The following is a 20,137-nucleotide window of genomic DNA, read 5'->3' as shown; positions in this document are numbered from 1 at the left end:
TAAGCAGAAAAATCCCAAAGTGGTGCTATGGCCCAAGTGGTAGAGGGCTAGCCTTGAGCAAAAAAAGCTCAGGGACAATGTCCAGGCCTTGAGTCCCCCAAGCCCCAGGACTGGCAAAAAAAAAGTTGATTTTCACATATTCAGGGGGGATTTCAATTTCAAAAGTAACTCTTCTAGGGCTGGGGATATAGCCTAGTGGCAAAAGTGCCAGCCTCGGATACACGAGGCCCTAGGTTCGATTCCCCAGCACCACATATACAGAAAACGGCCAGAAGCGGCGCTGTGGCTCAAGTGGCAGAGTGCTAGCCTTGAGCGGGAAGAAGCCAGGGACAGTGCTCAGGCCCTGAGTCCAAGGCCCAGGACTGGCCAAAAAAAAAAAAAAAAAAGCTCTTCTAAGAAACAACAGTAAATAAATAAATGGAAATTTAAAATGAAAGAGGGAGGGAGGGAGGGGAGTGGAGGAAGGGAAGGGAAAGGAGAAAGGAGGGAGAGAGGGAGCAGGCAGCTTGGAAAAAGACGACAACCATAAAACAGTGTTTCGTATTAGGAAGAAACTTACCCTGAGAGAATGGACCGTGAGTGAAAACATAAACTAGAAGTTCAGTGCGCCTTCAGCAGCCCTGCTCTGCCTGTATTTGTGCCTGTGTTCTCATATCAGGGCCCTCATCGCTCTTGTGCTAGATTTTCTCCCACTCCATCTCACCAAAACTTACTCTCAGAAAGAAAATCCATGTTGAGGTGTAAGCGGTGAAGGTCCCAATATCATCTTTCCTGAGGGTAGTTCCATTGCAGTGGCAAAGGGCTGAGGCAGTGAGAACCACCCGTGCTGCATCCGATCCTTCCTTCCTCCCTTCCTTCCTTTCTTCCTTCCTTCTTCCCTTCCTTCCTTCCTCCCTCCCTCACTTCTTCCCTTCCTTCTTACCTCCCTTCTTTCCTTTTTTCCTTCCTTCCTTCCTCCCTTCCTTCCTTCCTTCCTCCCTCCCTCCCTTCTTCTCTCCCTTCTTCCCTCCCTCCCTTCCTTCCTCCCTCCCTCCCTTCCTTCCTCCCTCCCTCCCTTCCTTCCTCCCTTCCTTCCTCCCTTCCTCCCTTCCTTTCTTCCTTCCTTCCTCCCTTCCTTCCTTCCTTCCTCCCTTCCTTTCTTCCTTTCTTCCTCCCTTCCTTCCTTCTTTCCTTCCTCCCTTACTTTCTTCCTTTCTTCCTCCCTTCCTTTCTTCTTTCCTTCCTTCCTTCTTTCCTTCCTCCCTTCCTTCCTTTTTTCCTTTCTTCTTCCCTTCTTCCCTCCCTCCCTCCCTCCTTCTTCCCTTCCTTCCTCCAGTGCAGCTCCAAGCCAGGCACTGGAAAGCCAACAATCAACCGCACAATAGGGCCTGCCCTCAGGGCACACATGTTGTCCTGGGAGAGAAAGAACGATGCCTTGTGGGAGGAACAATCACCCTTCTCCGTGCTCCTGAGATCCCATTTCCCCTCCAGTCCCTGACTCTCCCTTACTCCAAGGGCCAGGTCAGAAATGACTGGTAGACTTACTTTTCTTTGGCTTAGTGTGTAAAGCCCACAAGCTTTGGAAGAAACTTGAAATGATGATACCTTTTTGCTAGGACCCCAGGTTATTTGCTTCCCTTCTTCCTGCTCTGTCATGGGAGTGATGATATGTAGTGACACAGCTGTGGGGAGGAAGAATGGAGCTGATGTGTAGAAGAGAGCACAGCTGGCCGTGAGCGTGTATCCACAGTCGGATCCTTGCTGCTGCTATAACCAGCCACCCACGAGTGTCCCGTGGAGAGAAATTGCTGTGCCCATCCAGGAGGCAGATCTAGACAGTGAGTTAGAGGCATGGCTGGGAATAAATTGCTTCCTTAAGATGGATGTTTCCTGCCTCTTGAAATACCAGAGCAATGCTCAAGGATTCACAGCATTGGGAGTTTAGATTCTCCATAGCTACTTACATAATTTGAGATTTCCTTATCAACGCCATATGGCAAATGCTTCTGAAATTAAGCAAATTGACCTTAATTTTGTTTGAAGCTTTCAAAATTTCATTTGGGCTAACTAGGAAGGCCTAAAGATGTTACTACATTAAGTATAAGGATGAGGAATGAGAAGGGCTATGGTTTTGTGAGCACCTACTTGGCGCTGGATGACCCTGAGGTGCTCCACATACATTGTAACATTTCTTATACTAGTTCTGCCTGGGGAAAAATTCCTACTGAGGCTCAGCAAGCCATAGCTTAGAATGAGGAAACAATTTGCCCCAATAGAACCAGAAGCCAAATCTAGGTTGATTTGTCTCCTTGTAACTTTTTTCCATTTCACATTTTCATTTACTCTTCTCAGAAGTTCCCAAGCCATGAAAGTAAATTACTGTTCACTGATGGGTCAGAGTGGATGAATGTATGTTCATTAATTATCTTAAGCATTTGCCACCAAATATCATCTTTTTGGTCTTCTCGTGTTAAAGGATTTTCCAAGCCAGTGTGGTTAGCACATACCATTCCTTACTTTGAACATATACATGGGTACAAACTCACTCTAGGGTGACTTTGAACTACTACTTAGAACCGAACATGCATAATAAGGGAATCAAAGGAATGCCATATGACATCTCAATCTAATGAAATCTCTAAATACACATCTGAGCAATCCTCTCCCTTCTTAGAAGCCAAGAAGATGGTCTCAAAGTACCCACTTCAGATGTCTTAGTAGATGGCTCTTGTAGGCCAATTAACAACCACTAGTCTTCCTAAGGCATTTGAAGCTATCATCTCTCTCAGATCTTAAGAAGAACAGGAGATAAGTCAGGGGTGTATAGAGGGACGTGAAGGAAGAGGACAAGGGGAAAGGGTAACAAGCAGCTTCTAGTTCCTTTATAGACTGGGCTTCAAGATCTACTAGTTGGGGATCTCTGATGTGTAAAAATCTCCAGTCATCTCCATTCACCATTCCTCCACACATATCCACAAAGAGGATGATGAGTGGTACAAAAGGATCAAATCTAAGGGCACCTGACCGAGCTAGAAGGCAGACCATCTGATAGAATGCCAGATGAGTTGAAAGCTGAGCTTCCCAAACCAGTTTGATCCTTCCTCTTTCTTCAAGCTTGCTTATTTCCCCCAAGCTGTCAGTGTGGGTAAAGCTGTAGTAGCTGCCTTCTGTTTGGAAAAGACTCTTAAGCCTTCAGGGGTAGGCTGGCTTTTCCAGTGAGTCTTAGGCTAGAGACATCAGGATCCACTCAGCCCACCATCATCTGGCTCTAGTTACCCAAACTACACTTCGACATTAAATTTTTGAGTAGAGATTTGTAGTAATAAACAGTGGAGTGTTCCCTGTATTTGTTCTGTGAATATTAGCTCAGCAAGTCCACCAAATGCTTATCAACGCTAACCTGTAACCAAGTCTCCTAAGAAACATTTGCTATATTGTCACATTGTGCCAGAGTAGGTAGGAATGGGTTATCTTACCGATGGTCAAAAAGGGTCTCTCTGGGGGCTGGGGATATAGCCTAGCGGCAAGAGTGCCTGCCTCGGATACACGAGGCCCTAGGTTCGATTCCCCAGCACCACATATACAGAAAACGGCCAGAAGTGGCGCTGTGGCTCAAGTGGCAGAGTGCTAGCCTTGAGCGGGAAGAAGCCAGGGACAGTGCTCAGGCCCTGAGTCCAAGGCCCAGGACTGGCAAAAAAAAAAAAAAAAAAAAAAAAATTCCTCAACAGTTATTAAAACATTTCATTAAAAAAAAAAAAAGGGTCTCTCTGCAAAGCTGAAATGCTAGCTACCATTTCCATTCAGTGAAAAATAGAGTCATACAATTACCTAATGGAAGTGTTATCCAACAAAACAGAATAGGACAAAGACAATAAAAAAACTTAGCAATCCTACCAAAGAAGAACCGGATGGCCTGAATCACCAAGTAGACAGAGCAAAGGGTGGGCAGGTAGGATGAGATAAAAGTGTCCTGAGGACTGTCTTTGAATGATCTTTTTTTTTTTTTTTGGCCAGTCCTGGGCCTTGGACTCAGGGCCTGAGCACTGTCCCTGGCTTCTTTTTGCTCAAGGCTAGCACTCTGCCACTTGAGCCACAGCGCCGCTTCTGGCCGTTTTCTGTATATGTGGTGCTGGGGAATCGAACCTAGGGCCTCGTGTATCCGAAGCAGGCACTCTTGCCGCTAGGCTATATCCCCAGCCCCTCTTTGAATGATCTTTATGCCCTTCAGGTCTAACAGAGGCTGTCCCTGAAATCTTGTGATTCTCTAGGAATTTAAGTCAGCTCCAATCAGATATTTGCATGTGGCTCACAATGATTTGAAAGAATTCATATGGCTTTCAGGCTCTTCTTTCTTTTTCAATGGTACTGGGGTTTGAACTCAAGGCCTTGTGCTTGCTAGGCAGGTGTTCTACCACTAAGCCATACCTCCAGCCCTTTTTTCACACTGGTTCTTTTTGAGATAGGGTCTCACTTCCTACCTGAGCATATGATTGGCCCACAATCTTCCTGTTTTCTACTTCCTATCATAGCTGGAATGACAGATGTAGGCCACCATGCTGTTTGTTTTGTTGAGATGGAGTCTCACAGGCTTTTCTATCCAGGGTGGCCTGGAGCTGAAATCCTCTCCATCTTAGCCTCGACTGTAGCTGGGATGGAGGTAGGTAAGTGCCACTATATCTGGCTATCAGTTCAGAATGGGACTTGTAAACTTTTTTTGGGGCCCAGATCAGCTTTGAACCATGATCCTTCTCATCTGAGGCTACTAATGATTACAGGCATGGTGAGCCTTGTATGCTGAGACTCAAGGCTCTCAGAATTGGTTTGTCTTGGACCTTTTTAAAAAATCATTCAGCTTGCTCTCTTTACCATCCCTAAAGGGAAGCAAGATTTATTGTCTACATCAAGAGTAAAGGCACTCATGCAGCACTCTCTGGCCACAGGGCTGAGTGGAAAGGCCCTGTCCAGGCCTCCTCTGCCTCACACTCCTATTCTCACTCCATCTTCCACGAATAAACTCATAGCACTCGAGACAGCCTTCTCACTTCTAGTCCCAACATAACAGTAGAACCCCATCTTTTACCACATGCCTCACGTCTTTTATGAATAAGCGGAATCATCTAACCTGAGTCTAGATTATCTACATCTAAAGAACTAAAAGAGGAAAAAATGCCAGGCATGGGAGGGAGGCTTCTGCTTGTAATGCTGGTTGAAGCCAGGCTAGGCAAAAAAAAAAAAAAAAAAAAAAAGTCTTCAAGACTCCATCTCTGATTAACCAGAAAAAAATGCTGAGCTGGAAGCATAATTACAATGGTAGAGCACCAACTGTCAGCAAGGAAGCAGACAGGGAGTGCAAGACACAAACAAGACAGAGAGACCGACAGACAGATGGATGGAGGGATGAATGGCTCTTGCCATAAATCTTGAATACCTCATTTGGGTCTAAAATAAAAACTCTCTCTTTTAACATCCATTACCTTTAAGTGGAAATAAAGTTTAGTCTTACATAAGCAAAAGGTTCTATTCAAGGTCTATTATTATGTTTTCCAAATGGAAGGAAGGGAGGGAAGGAGGGAGGGAAGGAGAGAGGGAGGGAGCTCGTTTGTCAGCTGTTCTATTGACAGATTCTTCACTATTGAGGAACAAACTTGAATCCTTGCGCTTCTAGTCTTTGTTTATACGTTTGCCTTCTGCAGCAATCCACAGCAGCCTAGCCCACGGCCCACACTGGCACAACCCCTCCATCCAGAAGCTACCATGTGAGGTCATGTGTCCCCAGTGCCCCCTGCTTCGACTCTCTCTGGACACCTGTGTTCCAGCCTCCTTAGCATCCGGGTATTTGCAGGGGGCTGGGTGGATGCTGCTCCTTCTGGTTCCTCTACAAGTGGTTCCATTATACAGGGTGCCAAGGATTTGAAAGGACTCTGCTCCGTGTGTTGTCTCACCGGCACCGAGCAACGTGTCATTTAGGCTGTCTCCACTCTTTCCTCCTCATTAGGTAGCACCTCTCTTTCCTTCCCTCAGCCACCCCCCCACCCCCGTTTCTTCTTCCCGTGTGTCTCTTGCTATTTGTGGATGCCATTTAGCTATTTCTCTTCTCCCTTTCCTGAAAATATAAACAGGCTCAGCGTTGGGCACCTAATTTCCTTTTTCACGCCTCATATCACCTGCATTCCCCATCTTTAAGCTTTCTATTTAGGCATGTGTTTGCCTTTAAATCTGCGTATTTGGTACAGTGATCAATTATCCTGGGTAATTGCTCCTCATTTAAGGATCTCTATTCTTCCTCATTAAAGACCAGAAAAGAAGGCGTCTGTTCACTGACCAGGTGCCGGGGATCTCTTCCTTAGTCCCAATTTGCCATTTTGCACTTGAATGCTTGAGAGCTTATTCAGTGAGGGGCGTGGTCTGAGAGGTTTGGGCTTTTCCAGTGGGGGCTGCTGGCCCCTCCGTGCTGGGCCCTAAGAGATGTTTTCCTCTGAAGTTCCATTTGGGATCACTCCAAATACCAAAGACTAGTTTAGGGGGATGATGCTGGAGGGGTCATGATGAGAGGAAATGCAGGGAAATTGGGGGGGGGGGGGGAAGGGGAGGGTGTAGTGATCATGCATCTGTACAAAGCCTGGCCCAATTAAGCTTTCTCTCCCAGTTCCCAGGTATCTTAGTAACAACCATCCACTCTGTCATTCTGAGGTTGTAAAACGAGGCTAATGACCCTTTTACAGTGCTTCTAACTACACTGAGCTTTTCAAAGCCCTCCCTTCCAAGTGTTGTTTTTTTAATTGGCGGATATTATTTCCTGATGTTAAAAAAAATGTGATTTCGTCTTCCTTATTCAACATACATCCTAAAATCCGTGGGAAGAGTTCATGTGTTGCATGTCTAAGAATTCAGAGATGTGGAAAGTGGGCGCCTGAAGAGAATTGACTATGGAAGTGCGACTTAAAATTCCAGTCAGCCTCCCTTTGGAGATGTAAATTGAGGAAGCAGCTCTCCTTTTGGACAGCTTAATGATCTGTAGTTAATAGTGGGAGGCTGATGGGCAGATGCAGTACAGCTGGGATTAGGTTAGCCTTTTTCAGCTTTCTAAACAATTGTGATTACAGTCATCCTACAGGGAATCAGTAGCCCAAACCAGAAAGAGTGGGGAGTGGGTTGCCAGGATGGACTGTTTTCCACACGTAGACATGCTGGCTCTAGCACAACCAGGAACTGATACTTTCTTCCTGCTCTACCCCAGACTGGCCAGTCACCCAGATAGCAAACAGCCCCTGGGCGAAAGAGTGCTGGATGGAGGGCCAACTTCTCCTCTCGCCCGACTGCACACAATTGTACTAAACTGAATGGAATCTCTTGGTAGGAAAAGGAAAGCCTAAGAAGCCAGGTGCTAGTGGCTTACCCCCGAATTCTAGCTACTCAAGAGGCTGAGATTTGAGGACCAAGGTTCAAAGCCAGCCAAGGCAGAGAAGTCCATAAGATTCTTAACCATCAAAGGCTGGAAGTGGAGCTGTGGCTCAAATGGTAGAGCACTACCTTTGAGCAAAAAAGCTAAGGGACAGCACCCAGTCCCTGAGTTCAAGACCCAGAACACACATACATATGCACACATGCATGAATACACACAAAGCCATATAATACATGGCTGCTTGGGGTGGTTGGTATGGCTTTTATAAAAGTGATGTTCAATAGCACTAATTACTAATTACTAGGAGAATGCAAATAAAAACACAATGAGTTACTATCTCACAGTCATTAAGATGACTAGGATTTAATTTTTTTTTTTTTTTTTTTTTTTTGGCCAGTCCTGGGCCTTGGACTCAGGGCCTGAGCACTGTCCCTGGCTTCTTCCCGCTCAAGGCTAGCACTCTGCCACTTGAGCCACAGCGCCGCTTCTGGCCGTTTTCTGTATATGTGGTGCTGGGGAATCGAACCTAGGGCCTCGTGTATCCGAGGCAGGCACTCTTGCCACTAGGCTATATCCCCAGCCCTAGGATTTAATTTTTAAAAACATATTTATGAGCCAAATACCTTGGTACATACCTATAGTTCCAGCTACCTGGGAGGCTGAGGCAGCCTTATCCAGTAAGCCCAGAAATGTAACTTACAGACAGACCTCAAGAAGAAACAAGAAAGAGTGGAAACTGACACTTGCTGCTGAATGACTTTGCCTAGAATTCACTTCTGCTCCAACTTCTTGGCTAAAAAGTCACATGGTTACTGGAAACTGGAAAAAAACTGGAAGTCACAGGAATGCTGAGGGAACACAGTGAACAACTCAGGTCTTGGCGAAAGAAGCTATTAGCAAATAAACAGTCAGATATAATACTCACCACCACACCGCTTCTCCAGACTCATCAAAGTACATCATGGTGCTTCCAGTCACAAAGCCGGTCTTACTTCACAATTTACCAGTCACTAGTCTTTTCCCTTCAGTAGTCCTGAGATAAAAAGGAGAACGAGTTATGGCTCAAGGAATTTATTTTTTTTTCTAAGCTGCTGTAGTTGAGCATGTCAGCCATGTTGATATTGAGTAATAGCTTGTCTTTCTTCACAATTTGATTTCTTTTTATAATGAAAGCTCAAGAAATTTGCTGTTCCCTTTAGGGAACATTTGATGTTATAAATGTATACTGAAAAGTTGTGCGTAAAAAAAAAAAGAAGCAGAAACAAGAAATTGTACATGTCATCAAGGATGTGGAGGAAATAGACTACTGGTGCAAATGTAAAAAGTTAGGGCAGTTGTAGAAAGTAGTATGATGATTATTCAAATACTAAAAATAGCTAGGTGCCAGTGGCTCATGCCTGTAATCTCAGCTACTCAGGAAGCTGAGATCTGAGGATCAAAATTTGAAGCCAGCCCCAAAAGGACAAGTCCAACATACTCTTACCTCCTTATCTCCAACTATTCACACACACATACACACACACACACACACACACACACACACACAGAAGTAGAACTATGGATCAAGTGGTAGAGCAATTAGCCTTAAACAAAAGAGCTCAGGAGCAGCACCAAAGCCATAAATTCTAGCCCCAATGCTGACATAAACACAAAAAATAGTATTACCACAAGTTCCATCAGCTCTACTTGGTGTCTCTCCCAAACAATGGAAAGTAGAGTCTCAATGAGATATCTACCTCCATGTTTCCAGTAGCAAATGGTAGAAGCATCTAGGTATCTGTAGATTAATGACTATGAAAGAAAATGCAGTGTATACATGCATGAAATGTTACTTAGTCTCAAAAAGGAGGGAAATTCTGACATATGAGACTGTTTGGATGAGCACTGACAACATTGTGCTAACTGAAATAAACCAGTCACAATGTGATTCATCATAGGAAATACCTATAATAGCTACATTGACAGAGACAGGGACTTGAATGGCTGTTGCCAGGCACTGGGGAGAGACAATGGGAAATGGATGTTTAGGGAGTATAGTTTTACTTTTCCGGGATAAAAAGCATTCTGGGGATGAATGGTTGTGGTGGCTTTAAAACAATGTGCATATACCTAAGGCCACTGAAATGCTATGGCTGGGCTGGGGATATAGCCTAGTGGCAAGAGTGCCTGCCTCGGATACACGAGGCCCTAGGTTCGATTCCCCAGCACCACATATACAGAAAACGGCCAGAAGCGGCGCTGTGGCTCAAGTGGCAGAGTGCTAGCCTTGAGCGGGAAGAAGCCAGGGACAGTGCTCAGGCCCTGAGTCCAAGGCCCAGGACTGGCCAAAAAAAAAAGAAAAAAAAATGAAATGCTATGGCTATATTGAAAAATGGTTATGATGGTAGCTAATCTATGTGTATCTTTTTCTAAAGTGCAACTGAAAGTTACTATCTTTTCTGAGAAGTCTGGGCTTAAAGGTATAGGCTAGATATTAAAGGAGAAAAACAAAATCAGCAGAAAGGATGCTCTTGTCTTTTTTTATTTTTTATTTTGCTAATACTCCTATTTGAATGTAGAGTCTCACACTTGCTACCACTTGGTTTCTGCTTGGGCCTGCCTGGACTGCAATCCTCCTATTTATGCTTCCCCAATTCACTGGGATACAAGTGTCCAGCACTGTACTCATCTATCAGTCAAAAGTCATGTATAATATAATATTACATACTATATAATATATACATATAATATATAGTACTATATAAATATTATATTCTAAATAATACATATAAGGTAATTACATATCTGTGGAGGGGGTAGCTGACCTTGAAGAGTAATCCCTTGATTTCTGCCTCCCCAGTGGCTAGGCCTACAGGCTTGAACTCCTGGGCCTGGCTTGAATCTTATCTTTGAATAAAATGAATTACAAGTATGTGGTTTTATAAATATGTGTTTTTATTTCTTCTCTTTAACAGAGTCATTTTTCGCTCAAGAAGGGAGCTGCAGCCTTAGGAATTGGAACAGACAGCGTGATTCTGATTAAATGCGACGAGAGGTGAGCATGAACCCGCAGCCATGGTTGGTTAGCAATTTGCAATTTTCCTACGCATGCCTGTTTGGTCTGTACCCGGGGGCTGCCTGTCAGGCACAGACGTGCCCAGCCCAGATGGTGCCGTTCACCGTTTCTTTGTCTCATGGGCCTTTGCTTAGCCTCTGTGGGTATTGCTCCTCCCTGCTAGAGGACTTCCACAGCTCTTGCTAGGTCAGAGCCTTGGTGAGATCCAAGTCTTCTTCACCAAGGCTGGGCAGAGGGGCATGGATCACCGGGCACTTCAGCAGCAACAGGAAACTGGAGCACTGATTTCTGAGATAAAATTGCATAGGCAGAATGCACTGTTGTCAATTTGCCAGCGTGATGACACAACAGGGGACACGTTCCCCACACTCCGGAAGTAACCGATGCCCCAGCCACACAAGAACTTTGTGCTGGAACCCCTTCCTCCCGTGTCTCCAGCTTGAGTCACACCTACTGCTACATGGCATTTCTCACGCCTTCCCCGTGTCCACACCACACCCCAGAATTCATCCCTATAAATAGCTCCTGGTGTCAATACATCTTCCCATCCATTCTCATTCAATCCTTTATAAACTAAATTCATCCTTTACAAAGGAAATTAACTTGTGGGAGATAGCAGTGATACATTGCGTGGAGGTGCCAAAGATGCTTTTAAGTCTCCCCCACAATGCACCACTCCCAATGCCAATAAAGACAAGGGCTTTCTTCGAGAATCAAGTATGGAGTCTGTGTGTTGGGAAATCATGGGAAATGCCATGCAGTAGCTATGACCTGAGCTAGACTTCCTGACTGGGGAAGAGGTAGATGGGAGGAAGGGAAGACCCGGCAGCAACAGAGGTTTGGATACCACAAACACAGCCACAGAAGAAAAGAGCAATGAGTAGCCTACAAGCCCTGCCTAGGAGGAGAAGGGCACAGTCATGGAGAAATCAACTGGCCTTGTGGGACTCTGAAAATTCTAAAACTCAATGGATCTACAGTCAGCTTTACCTCTGGCATGTGAGGTTAAAGAGGTTGACCACTTTCTGGGTATGCCTTCATATAGTACCTGATTTTCCTTTTTGATTGCTTCCAATGAGCACAGTTGTTTGGTGGTTTTTTGCTTTTGTTTTTGTTTTTTGCAATCAGGGAAAAATGCATGTCATTTTTCCTTTGGAAATGAGGCAGCTAAATTTATCATTTGACCTTGATAGATCTGGAAATAAGGATACTTGAAAGTATTTTTAATCCAGAGAGAATGTGAATGAAGCCACCCTTCAGGAAGCAAGGAAAGGAAAGGGCCTCTGGTCATTACAGCAGGAAAGAAACATTAACAAAGAAAATAGGCAAAAAGTCATATAGAGAGAGTTGGAACTTAAAAAGGAGTTATGTTGTGTGGCAAAACAATTGGTATTTCTCACTACAGGGAATTAAGAACTGGATTTGAGGAGAAGCTGGCCAAAAGAACAGTCTTCTTATATTCATTATCTTTATTCAATCGCTACAACAAATTGTTAGAGAGACAGAAAGCAATAGCCAGATGTGGTGGTTCAAGCCAGTAATCTCAGCAATGCCAGAAGCAGAGGTAGGAGCATCGAGATCTGAGGAAAGCCTGGACAAAAATGAGAGCATCTCTCTGAAAATCAAACTGAAGTAAACAAAAGGACCAAGGCCTGGCTCGAGTGTTAGAGTATGATCCAGGCCTGAGAACGTTCTTTTCCAGCTCAGTCAAATAGATAAAGTGAATTGAAAAAAGTAAAGAGAAAGTACCACCTAGTCCTGGGCCTTCTGCCCTGGTCGATCTTCCTCATTGCCTCATTAGCAGAGGTTCTGGCTGTGAATTCTACAAGGTGATAGGTGGCCTGGAAGGGCAGAAGGGGCTCTTCATTCTTTTTTAAAAAAATTTATTGTCAAACTGAGGTACAGTGAGGTTACAGTTTCATACGTTAGGCACTGGATACATTTCTTGTACTGTTTGTTACCTCCTCCCTCATTCCCCCCTCTCCCTCCCCTTTTCCCTTCCCCCATGAGTTGCTCAGTTCATTTACACCAAACAGTTTGCAAGTATTGCTTTTGTAGTCGTTTGTCTTTTTATCCTGTGTCTCTTGATTTTGGAATTCCTTTTTAGTTTCCTAGTTCTAATACCAGTATACACGGTTTCCAATGTACTCAGATAAGATACAGAGATAGTGCAGGTACACCACAGGAAGGGAATACAAGAAGATCATCAATAATAGAAGCTACAGTTACACATAGCATGTTGAAAGTAGTTGCAACAGTGATATAACAGTCGTTTCCATAACATGGAGTTCATTTCACTTAACATCATCTTATGTGTTCATAAGGGTATAGATATTGACTCTTGTGATCCTCTGCTGTGACTAGCCTAAACCTGTGCTAATTATTCCCTATGAGGGAGACCATAGAGTCCATGTTTCTTTGGGTCTGGCTCACTGCACTTAGTATAACTTTTTCCAAGTCCTTCCATTTCCTTACGAATGGGGCAATGTCATTCTTTCTGATAGAGGCATAAAATTCCATTGTGTATATGTACCACATTTTCCTGATCCACTCATCTACTGAGGGGCATCTGGGTTGGTTCCATATTCTAGCTATGACAAATTGTGCTGCGATGAACATTGTTGTGCTGGTGGCTTTAGTGTGTCTGCTTTGGGTGATTCTTTAAAGGATTAGTATTGCTGGTGTGGAAAGCACCTTGGATGAACCCCAGCAGGTATTTCTGGGAGCAAGGCAGGCCTCTTAGCAGCTGACTGTCTGAAGAGAGCTCAGAAGAGAAGCAGCTGCTGGAAGAAGGAAGAGCAAGAAGGGAGAGCTGAGCAGCTGTGGGGGGAAGAGATGCTGGCACCCAGGGACAAAGGTGCCATTGGCTAGCAGGAGGAAGAGACAGGCAGGAAGCAGGGATGCTGGGACAGAATCTAGAATCCAGAACTGGTCAGGTAGCTTCAGAATTTAAAGTCAAAGAAGTTTATTCCAGCAATTTCAGAAGCCATTAGAAAGACGAACTATAATGCTGTTTTTTGGGGTTTTTTTTCCTCTAGAAAATGCCATGCTATTGAATGTTCCCCTCTCTGGACGGGTGTATTCATGAGCTTTGTAGGAGGGGTAGAAGGAGGAGGCAGTATGAGACAATATAAGAGGAGGAGGAAAAAAGGAAATAAGAAGGGAAAAAGGATACAAAATAAAAGGTAAGCCAGGTGTAGTAGGTCAAACCTGTAATCCTAGCTACTTGGGAAATAGATAGCAGGAAATTGCTGTTTGAGATCAGCCCAGAGGGGGGAAAATAGTTTACAAGATCCTATCTCAACCAATGACTAGATGAGGTGGCACACATCTGTCATCCCTAGCTATAATGGGGAAGGATAAGGTTGGGCATAGTGACATGTAACATAACCCTTGTAACATAGGGAAGAAGAAATAGGAGGATCACAGTCCGGGATTCCTTGGGCATAAAATGAGATCCTATTTGAACAAAACAGCAAAAACAATAACCACCACAAACAGATGGCAGCATGGATCCAAGTTGTAGAGTGCCTGCTTAGCAAGTGTGAGGTCTTGAGTTCAAATCCTAGTAGCACTCCCTTAAAGAAAAAGAAATAAAAGATGGGGGAAAAATAAGACCTAGTGAGGAAACTGGGAATTGGGAACTGGAGCAAGGGGGAGAAATGTAGAGGAAATGTGGGCGGAAGCTTTGATAGGAATAATTACAATTCCACCATCCAAAAAGGAGGTACCTGCTAATTTTTTTAAATTGAAAATAATAGGGGACAACATAGCTTACCACCCAAAGATCAGCATTAATGCCATGCTACTATCAAGCTCTTGAGATTTATTTTTTCTCTAAGTGATCAGTTTGTTCTTCCTCTTTTCTCTTTTCATGTTTGTAATTATTTTCTTTCCAAACTACATATGATAATATATATATTCCCATATTATGACAAACACAAAAAAATTTGGAAAATGATGTAATTTAGAAAGTATTATATCAGTGTATAGAGCTAGCTCTAGAGCTGGACTGTTTGATTTCATAGCCTATCTCCAGTCCTAGTTTGGACAAAGGCCTCCATTTCTTTGGCTGAAATAAGTAAAATTATAATGGCTCCTGGTTTATAGGATTATGATTATGGCAGATATAAAATGCTGGGGATGATATCTCAAATAATATAAATACAAAATAACAACTCTGCTACTCTCCATCTCTCTATTTCTGGTGTTACAAATAACCTTTCCATCCTTCAGAGAACGTTGTCCTATACCCACAACTTCTCCAGATAAATACTAAATTAAACTATATGGACATTTTTAAATAAAGGAATACATCAGGCCAAATTGCCATCTGAAAGCTTCCACCCATTTATTCCCCTAGCAGTTTCAACCCAGACTGTGTTGAGAAAAACTTACATTTGTGTTAGTATCTATACGTAGTCTTTAATTCTGCACTTTCTAAAAATTTTTACTTTAGTGTTATTATAGAGGTGGTGTAGAGAGGGTTTACATTGACATGAGTCAGGTGGTGAGTACATTTCCTTTCGTACAATGTCTTCTGTTCCCTCATTCTCTCCCAGTCCCTCTCTCCCATCTCCACCCACACCTTGTAGAGTTCACTTTCATCAATGTCCAGTGAGCTCCACGGCTGCACTTTTTCACCTGCGTCCCCTCAAGTTCTGTTCCCTCTCAATTCTGCACTTTTAACTCATAACATCTGTGTAGTATGGGCATAAGACAGAGAGCCTGACCTTAATAGTCTAAGTTCCAGTGTTTGGGATCAAGAGCGAAGGGAAAGGCCTAGACAGTCATTAGTAATCTCCATTCTCGTTTGGATCAGTTAAAACACTCCTGTGGCAGTATTATTATTATTGTTATTGTTATTGTTATAATTATTATTAGCAACATCATCATCATGTTCTTGGGCACATCAGAAGTGCAGCTTAAGGCTGACAAGGTGACCCCTACTTGTTTCTTCTTCTGTGCTTTGTAAAGTTTACCCAGTCTTCCCCAAGCTCTAACCCACACCTGTTCTCATTTCTATGGTGCCTGGGCGGTTGGGTTTACCCCATCCTTGGGTCAAGGGCTCGCAAATGAAGGAAGCTGTGGCAGTCAAGGAGAACAATCTACGCTTTCTGGCAACACCCAAAGCTGCAGGTGGAGGAAGACCCCACAAGGTGCCCTCCCTCAGTGAGCCCTCAGGGACATCAGGGACCCGGTCAACACAAGACACACTTCTCAGTTAAAAAGAAAAAAGGAAATGTATAGGAAATCTTCATTTTCTTGGACTAGGTTGTCTCAGAGCTGAAAATCAGGAAGTGTTTTAATTTAATTACACATACTCTAATTAAGAATAAATCAGTGCAACCTTTCCAATAAAGATAAAAAATAACTAAATAATAAAAAGAAGAAGTCAATGCAAAAAATATCTCACTTTACAATGCTTGCAGTTTAATGGAACTTCTTACAACAAAAAAAGAGTACTTTATTTTGTAAAACTTACTTATTCCGTTCAAAAGAGTAAATGTGTAAAAAAATGAATCCTAGTTTAAGAGTTTTCTTCCCTTGTTAGAAAAACCTTGAATACTCACAATGATGGGGGAAAATGACTTTTTACCCAAATATCATTAGACCTAATATTTGCACAGGTTGAATTAGTAGAATCCAAATGAAAGGTGTATTGATGTGTCTAAGGGCAGAAAAGTAAGTTCTATTTAGAGGAAAACAAATATTTCTGAAAGAGAATGGATATTTCAGAATTGGATTAGCCCGCTAAGCTAGAAGATGTTGGTCAGATTGAGTTAGAGGAAAGAAAATGTCTAGTATATGGATGATCATTTGGAATAGTTTAACCTTCTTGTATGATGGAATGGGACCCTCTGAGGGAGTTCTTTTGGCTGTAGACAATGGCCCAGTGACAGAGTATGTGGACAGAGACTGTCCACTTCAAAATGTAGTGAAAAACAACCATAATGGTTGAGGAAGAGGTGTTGGTATTCATGTGATTCTGTATCTAGAGGAAGGAAACTGATAATTAGTTAGATAAGGAGGAAAACAGAGAATGTTCTAGGCAGACACCATCGCACATTCTAAACCGTGGATGTGAGCAAGAGAGTTTTGGCTTTGTCACAGAACAAGAAGTTCTGGGCAGGAACATGTCATGAAAGGTCCTTTGAGCCTGTGTACCTTTCAGTTGAAGACAGGATATGTTACAGAAGAATTTTTTGTTTGTTTGCTTAGTTTGTCATGGGGCTTGAACTTCAGGGCCTGGGCTCTGTCCCTGACCTTTTTCACTGAGCGTTAGCACTCTACCACTTTGAGCCACAGTTCCTGGTTTTCTGGTGGTTACTTGGAGATAAGAGTCTCTCCGAGTTTGTTGCCCAGGGTAGCTTTGACCTGTGATCCTCAGATCTCAGCCTCCTGAGTAGCTAGGATGACAGGCGTGTGCCTGTAATGTGCCTGGCAGGGAAGGGTTCTGAAGAAGGGAGCAACATCCTAACGTTTTATGGGATGATCACTTGAAATGTAGCCGGCGGCTGAGTGAGAGGCTGAAAGCTGGTGGCCGCAGTGAAAATGTGAGCAGGAGGTGAGGAATGAGGCACTGATGGAATGTGGAGCCATGGGCTGCTGGGACAGCAGGCTGGAGAGGAGACCAGGACACAAGCCAGGCTTCTGGTTTCACCTGTTACAGAGTGCTAAATTGAGACATGGAGGCGGTGAACTTGAAAAAAAATGATGAGACATTCACGTGAAGGGAGGGAGGGAGCAGGAAGCTGGAAAGAGGAGCCTGGCGCTCAGGAGATAAATGAAGCCATGCAGGAGTAGACTCAGGAAAGAACTCAGGAGCCGCCACATCCAGGCTCAGACATAGTGAAAAGAACATGCAAAAGGGACCAGGAAGAATGAGAGGTGAATGAGGAAAATCAGGAAGCGGGGCAGGAGGGAGGGCCATAGAGCAGCTCTATGGGAAGAAGACTGGGGAACAGAGCTAGATGAACTGACAGCCACCTGTTGCGCATTGGTTTTGTGTATAGGAGGAAGGCTGGAAGGTTGGGGAGACCGGATTCAGTGGAGGGCCCAGGCAGTATGTGGGGGTGAGTGATGGCAGTCTCTCCCCAGTACACCGTATCAGCAAGTTGTCCCATTAGCAGCAAGGTTAACCTGGGCCATTTTACACCGGCACTATCGGTCTCAGCTATAGAAGGATGACTTTCTCCTTAGCTGTTAATACATACTTGGTAGAGGTCACTTTGAGGTAACAGAAATGTCCCATTTCTCCTGCAATATGCACTCACTCATTTAGCCCCCATTTCTGATTCTTACCTCGCTGACTTTATCATGCTTGCAAGGCAGTGACTTTCTCAATGCATCCTTCCTTCTAGAGCTGTTACTTTCTGCATGCCACTGGGCTGAAAAGTCCTTTTTCTCCTCCTCCTCCTCCTCCTCCTCCTCCTCCTCCTCCTCCTCCTCCTCCTCCTCCTCCTCCTCCTCCTCCTCCTCCTCCTCCTCCTATTCTTCCCCCTCTCCCTTCTCCTCCTTTTTTCTCTTCTCCCCTCTTCTCCTTTCCCCTCCCCTCTTTCTCATCTCTCCCCTCTCCTCTCCATTGCCTCTCCTCCTTCCCTTTCCTCCCTCCTCCTCTCTTCGCTCTCTTTCCTTCTTCTTCTTTCCTCCCATGCCTCCTTTCTTCTCTTCTGCCCTTCTCTCCTCCTCCTCTTCTGTCCTCTTCCATCCCCTCCTCCTTCCTTCTCTCCCTTCCCCTTTCCTCTTCCCCTCCTTTCCCCCCTCTCCTCTCCTCAGTCCTTCCCTTCTCTTCGCTCCCTTTCCTCTCCCTTTCTCTCTTCTTTTCTCCTCCCCTTGTCTCCTCTCCCCTCCCTCCCCTCCTCTTCTCTTCTTATGGATATTACTAGACTTTAGCTCTCTCTAGCACTCTCTCTGACTTCTCCATCCTTCTTTCTCTTAAGTTCATTTTACATTATCTAAGTTGCTTCTAATGTGCTGCAGCCTTACAGAAAAGAAATCTAAGACAACTTGGGAACCTGGCTGGCACAGGATTGGAGGAGGGGTTGGCTGTCCCAGCTCCCAGGAATAATAAGAACTCTTTAGCTACTGTGATGACTGCATTTGCATCACAAATTAACTTCTAGTGCCTTGAAAAAAAAAACTGTATCTGTCACTTTATAGAGTTAGCTTACATTTCCCTGTGGTTGTTAAGTACCACACTTTATCACACAATCGACTTCCACAACTGAAATGATAAATAATCTGGGGTCATTAGACTCTTTTATTAAATTAGCTGGCTCGCGGCCAGTGCTTGGAGGCCGGGGTGCTAATGAACTCTTCCAGGTCCCGGGGAGTTGTTGAGTACACTGCTAAAGGACAGGTATTGCAGATATAGGAATCAATTATTATTATGGAGCTAGGCAGGGAAGCCTTTGAGCATCAGATTTCCTGAGTCCCAATGCTAAGAGCTCAGCAGTAGTAATGGGAGCCTTCATTTTGTGCTAGCTGGTACAGGGCTATGCGATAAAAATAGCCAATGCTCACTGAGTGCTTACTACTTAGTAACTGTGTAAGGTGTCTTGGAGTGCTTACTACCTACTTAACACATAGTGCTTACTCTCTGCACAGTTGATCGAATCCATCATTTTATTTAAAGACACAAAAGAATATAATTCCTTACCTTCTCCTAATGCTGATGTAGCTTAGGAAATGTTTCCGTACACACACTTTTAAGCAACATGGCAGGTTTTGCTTTCTCCATTTAGCTCATAACAGATTACCAGGGCCACCACGGAGCCTACGTGGCTGACACAGCGACATCAGGACATGGACTCAGAAGAGAACACCTGGCATTCTCCAGCTAAAGATGGTCCTTGCTTTTCTTTTCCAATTAAAAAAAATGTACTTATATAACAAAATGTACAGTGATAGAGTCATATTGTTGCGTGATCATCATGATTATTTTACCAAGGCTCAAAAACTGAAAAGCTGCAACTGGAGACATGGCTCAAGTGGTAGAGCAGAAGAGGCATGTAAGAGTGTGAGACCCCAGTTCAAGCCCCAGTATCGGTGCACGTGCACACACACACACCAGAAAATATGTGAAACTGTAAGAGAGGTTTCCCTACCCCTTTCCACAGGACTGGAGTTTGAACCCAAACCCCCCATACTTGCTATTTGAGTGCTTCACCACTTAACCATTTCCTTGGCCTTTTTACCTGTGGATGTTGTTTAGCGTCTCGGGCCTGGAACCACAGTCTTTCTTCCTCTGCCTCTCCAGCGCTAGGATTGCAATCACGCACCACCACCAGGGATTAAAGCATCACTAACTTTGTGCCAGGACTGTCCTCAAACTATACTTCTCTTGTCTTTTCCTCGAAAGTAGCTCAAATCACAGGACAAAGTAACCATACCCAGCCCAAGAGATGGCCCTTTTTATTTTTTAATGTACCAGTCCTAGGGCTTGAACTCAGGGCCTGAGCGCTGTCCCTGAGCATTTTTTCCTCAAGGCTAGTGGTCTAACACTTGAGCCACAGCTTCACTTTCAGCTGTTTTGGTGCCTCGTTGGAGATAAGAGTCTCATAAACATTGCCCTGGCTGGCTTTGAACTGCAATCCTCAGCTCTCAGTCTCCTGAGTAGCTAAAACTACCTACATGTGTAAGCCACTGGCACCCAGAAGATGTCCTTTAAAAAAATATATATATATATGTATGTATAT

The 20,137-nt window shown here is 44.1% G+C and overlaps 1 protein-coding gene across 1 annotated transcript in view; it reads left to right on the top strand.

Moving 5' to 3' along the window:
* Positions 1-20,137, top strand: part of Gad2 (glutamate decarboxylase 2) — a 66,024-nt gene that overhangs the window by 15,439 nt on the left and 30,448 nt on the right. Inside the window, exon 8 of the mRNA XM_048367572.1 lies at positions 10,336-10,415. Coding sequence (XP_048223529.1) covers positions 10,336-10,415 — 80 coding nt within the window. The remainder of the gene's footprint in view (positions 1-10,335; positions 10,416-20,137) is intronic.

Source organism: Perognathus longimembris, chromosome 18, assembly GCF_023159225.1.
Source record: "Perognathus longimembris pacificus isolate PPM17 chromosome 18, ASM2315922v1, whole genome shotgun sequence".
Classification (NCBI taxonomy): domain Eukaryota; kingdom Metazoa; phylum Chordata; class Mammalia; order Rodentia; family Heteromyidae; genus Perognathus; species Perognathus longimembris.
Note: the sequence above shows the minus strand (reverse complement) of the source record. Positions and strands in the feature narration are given on the sequence as shown.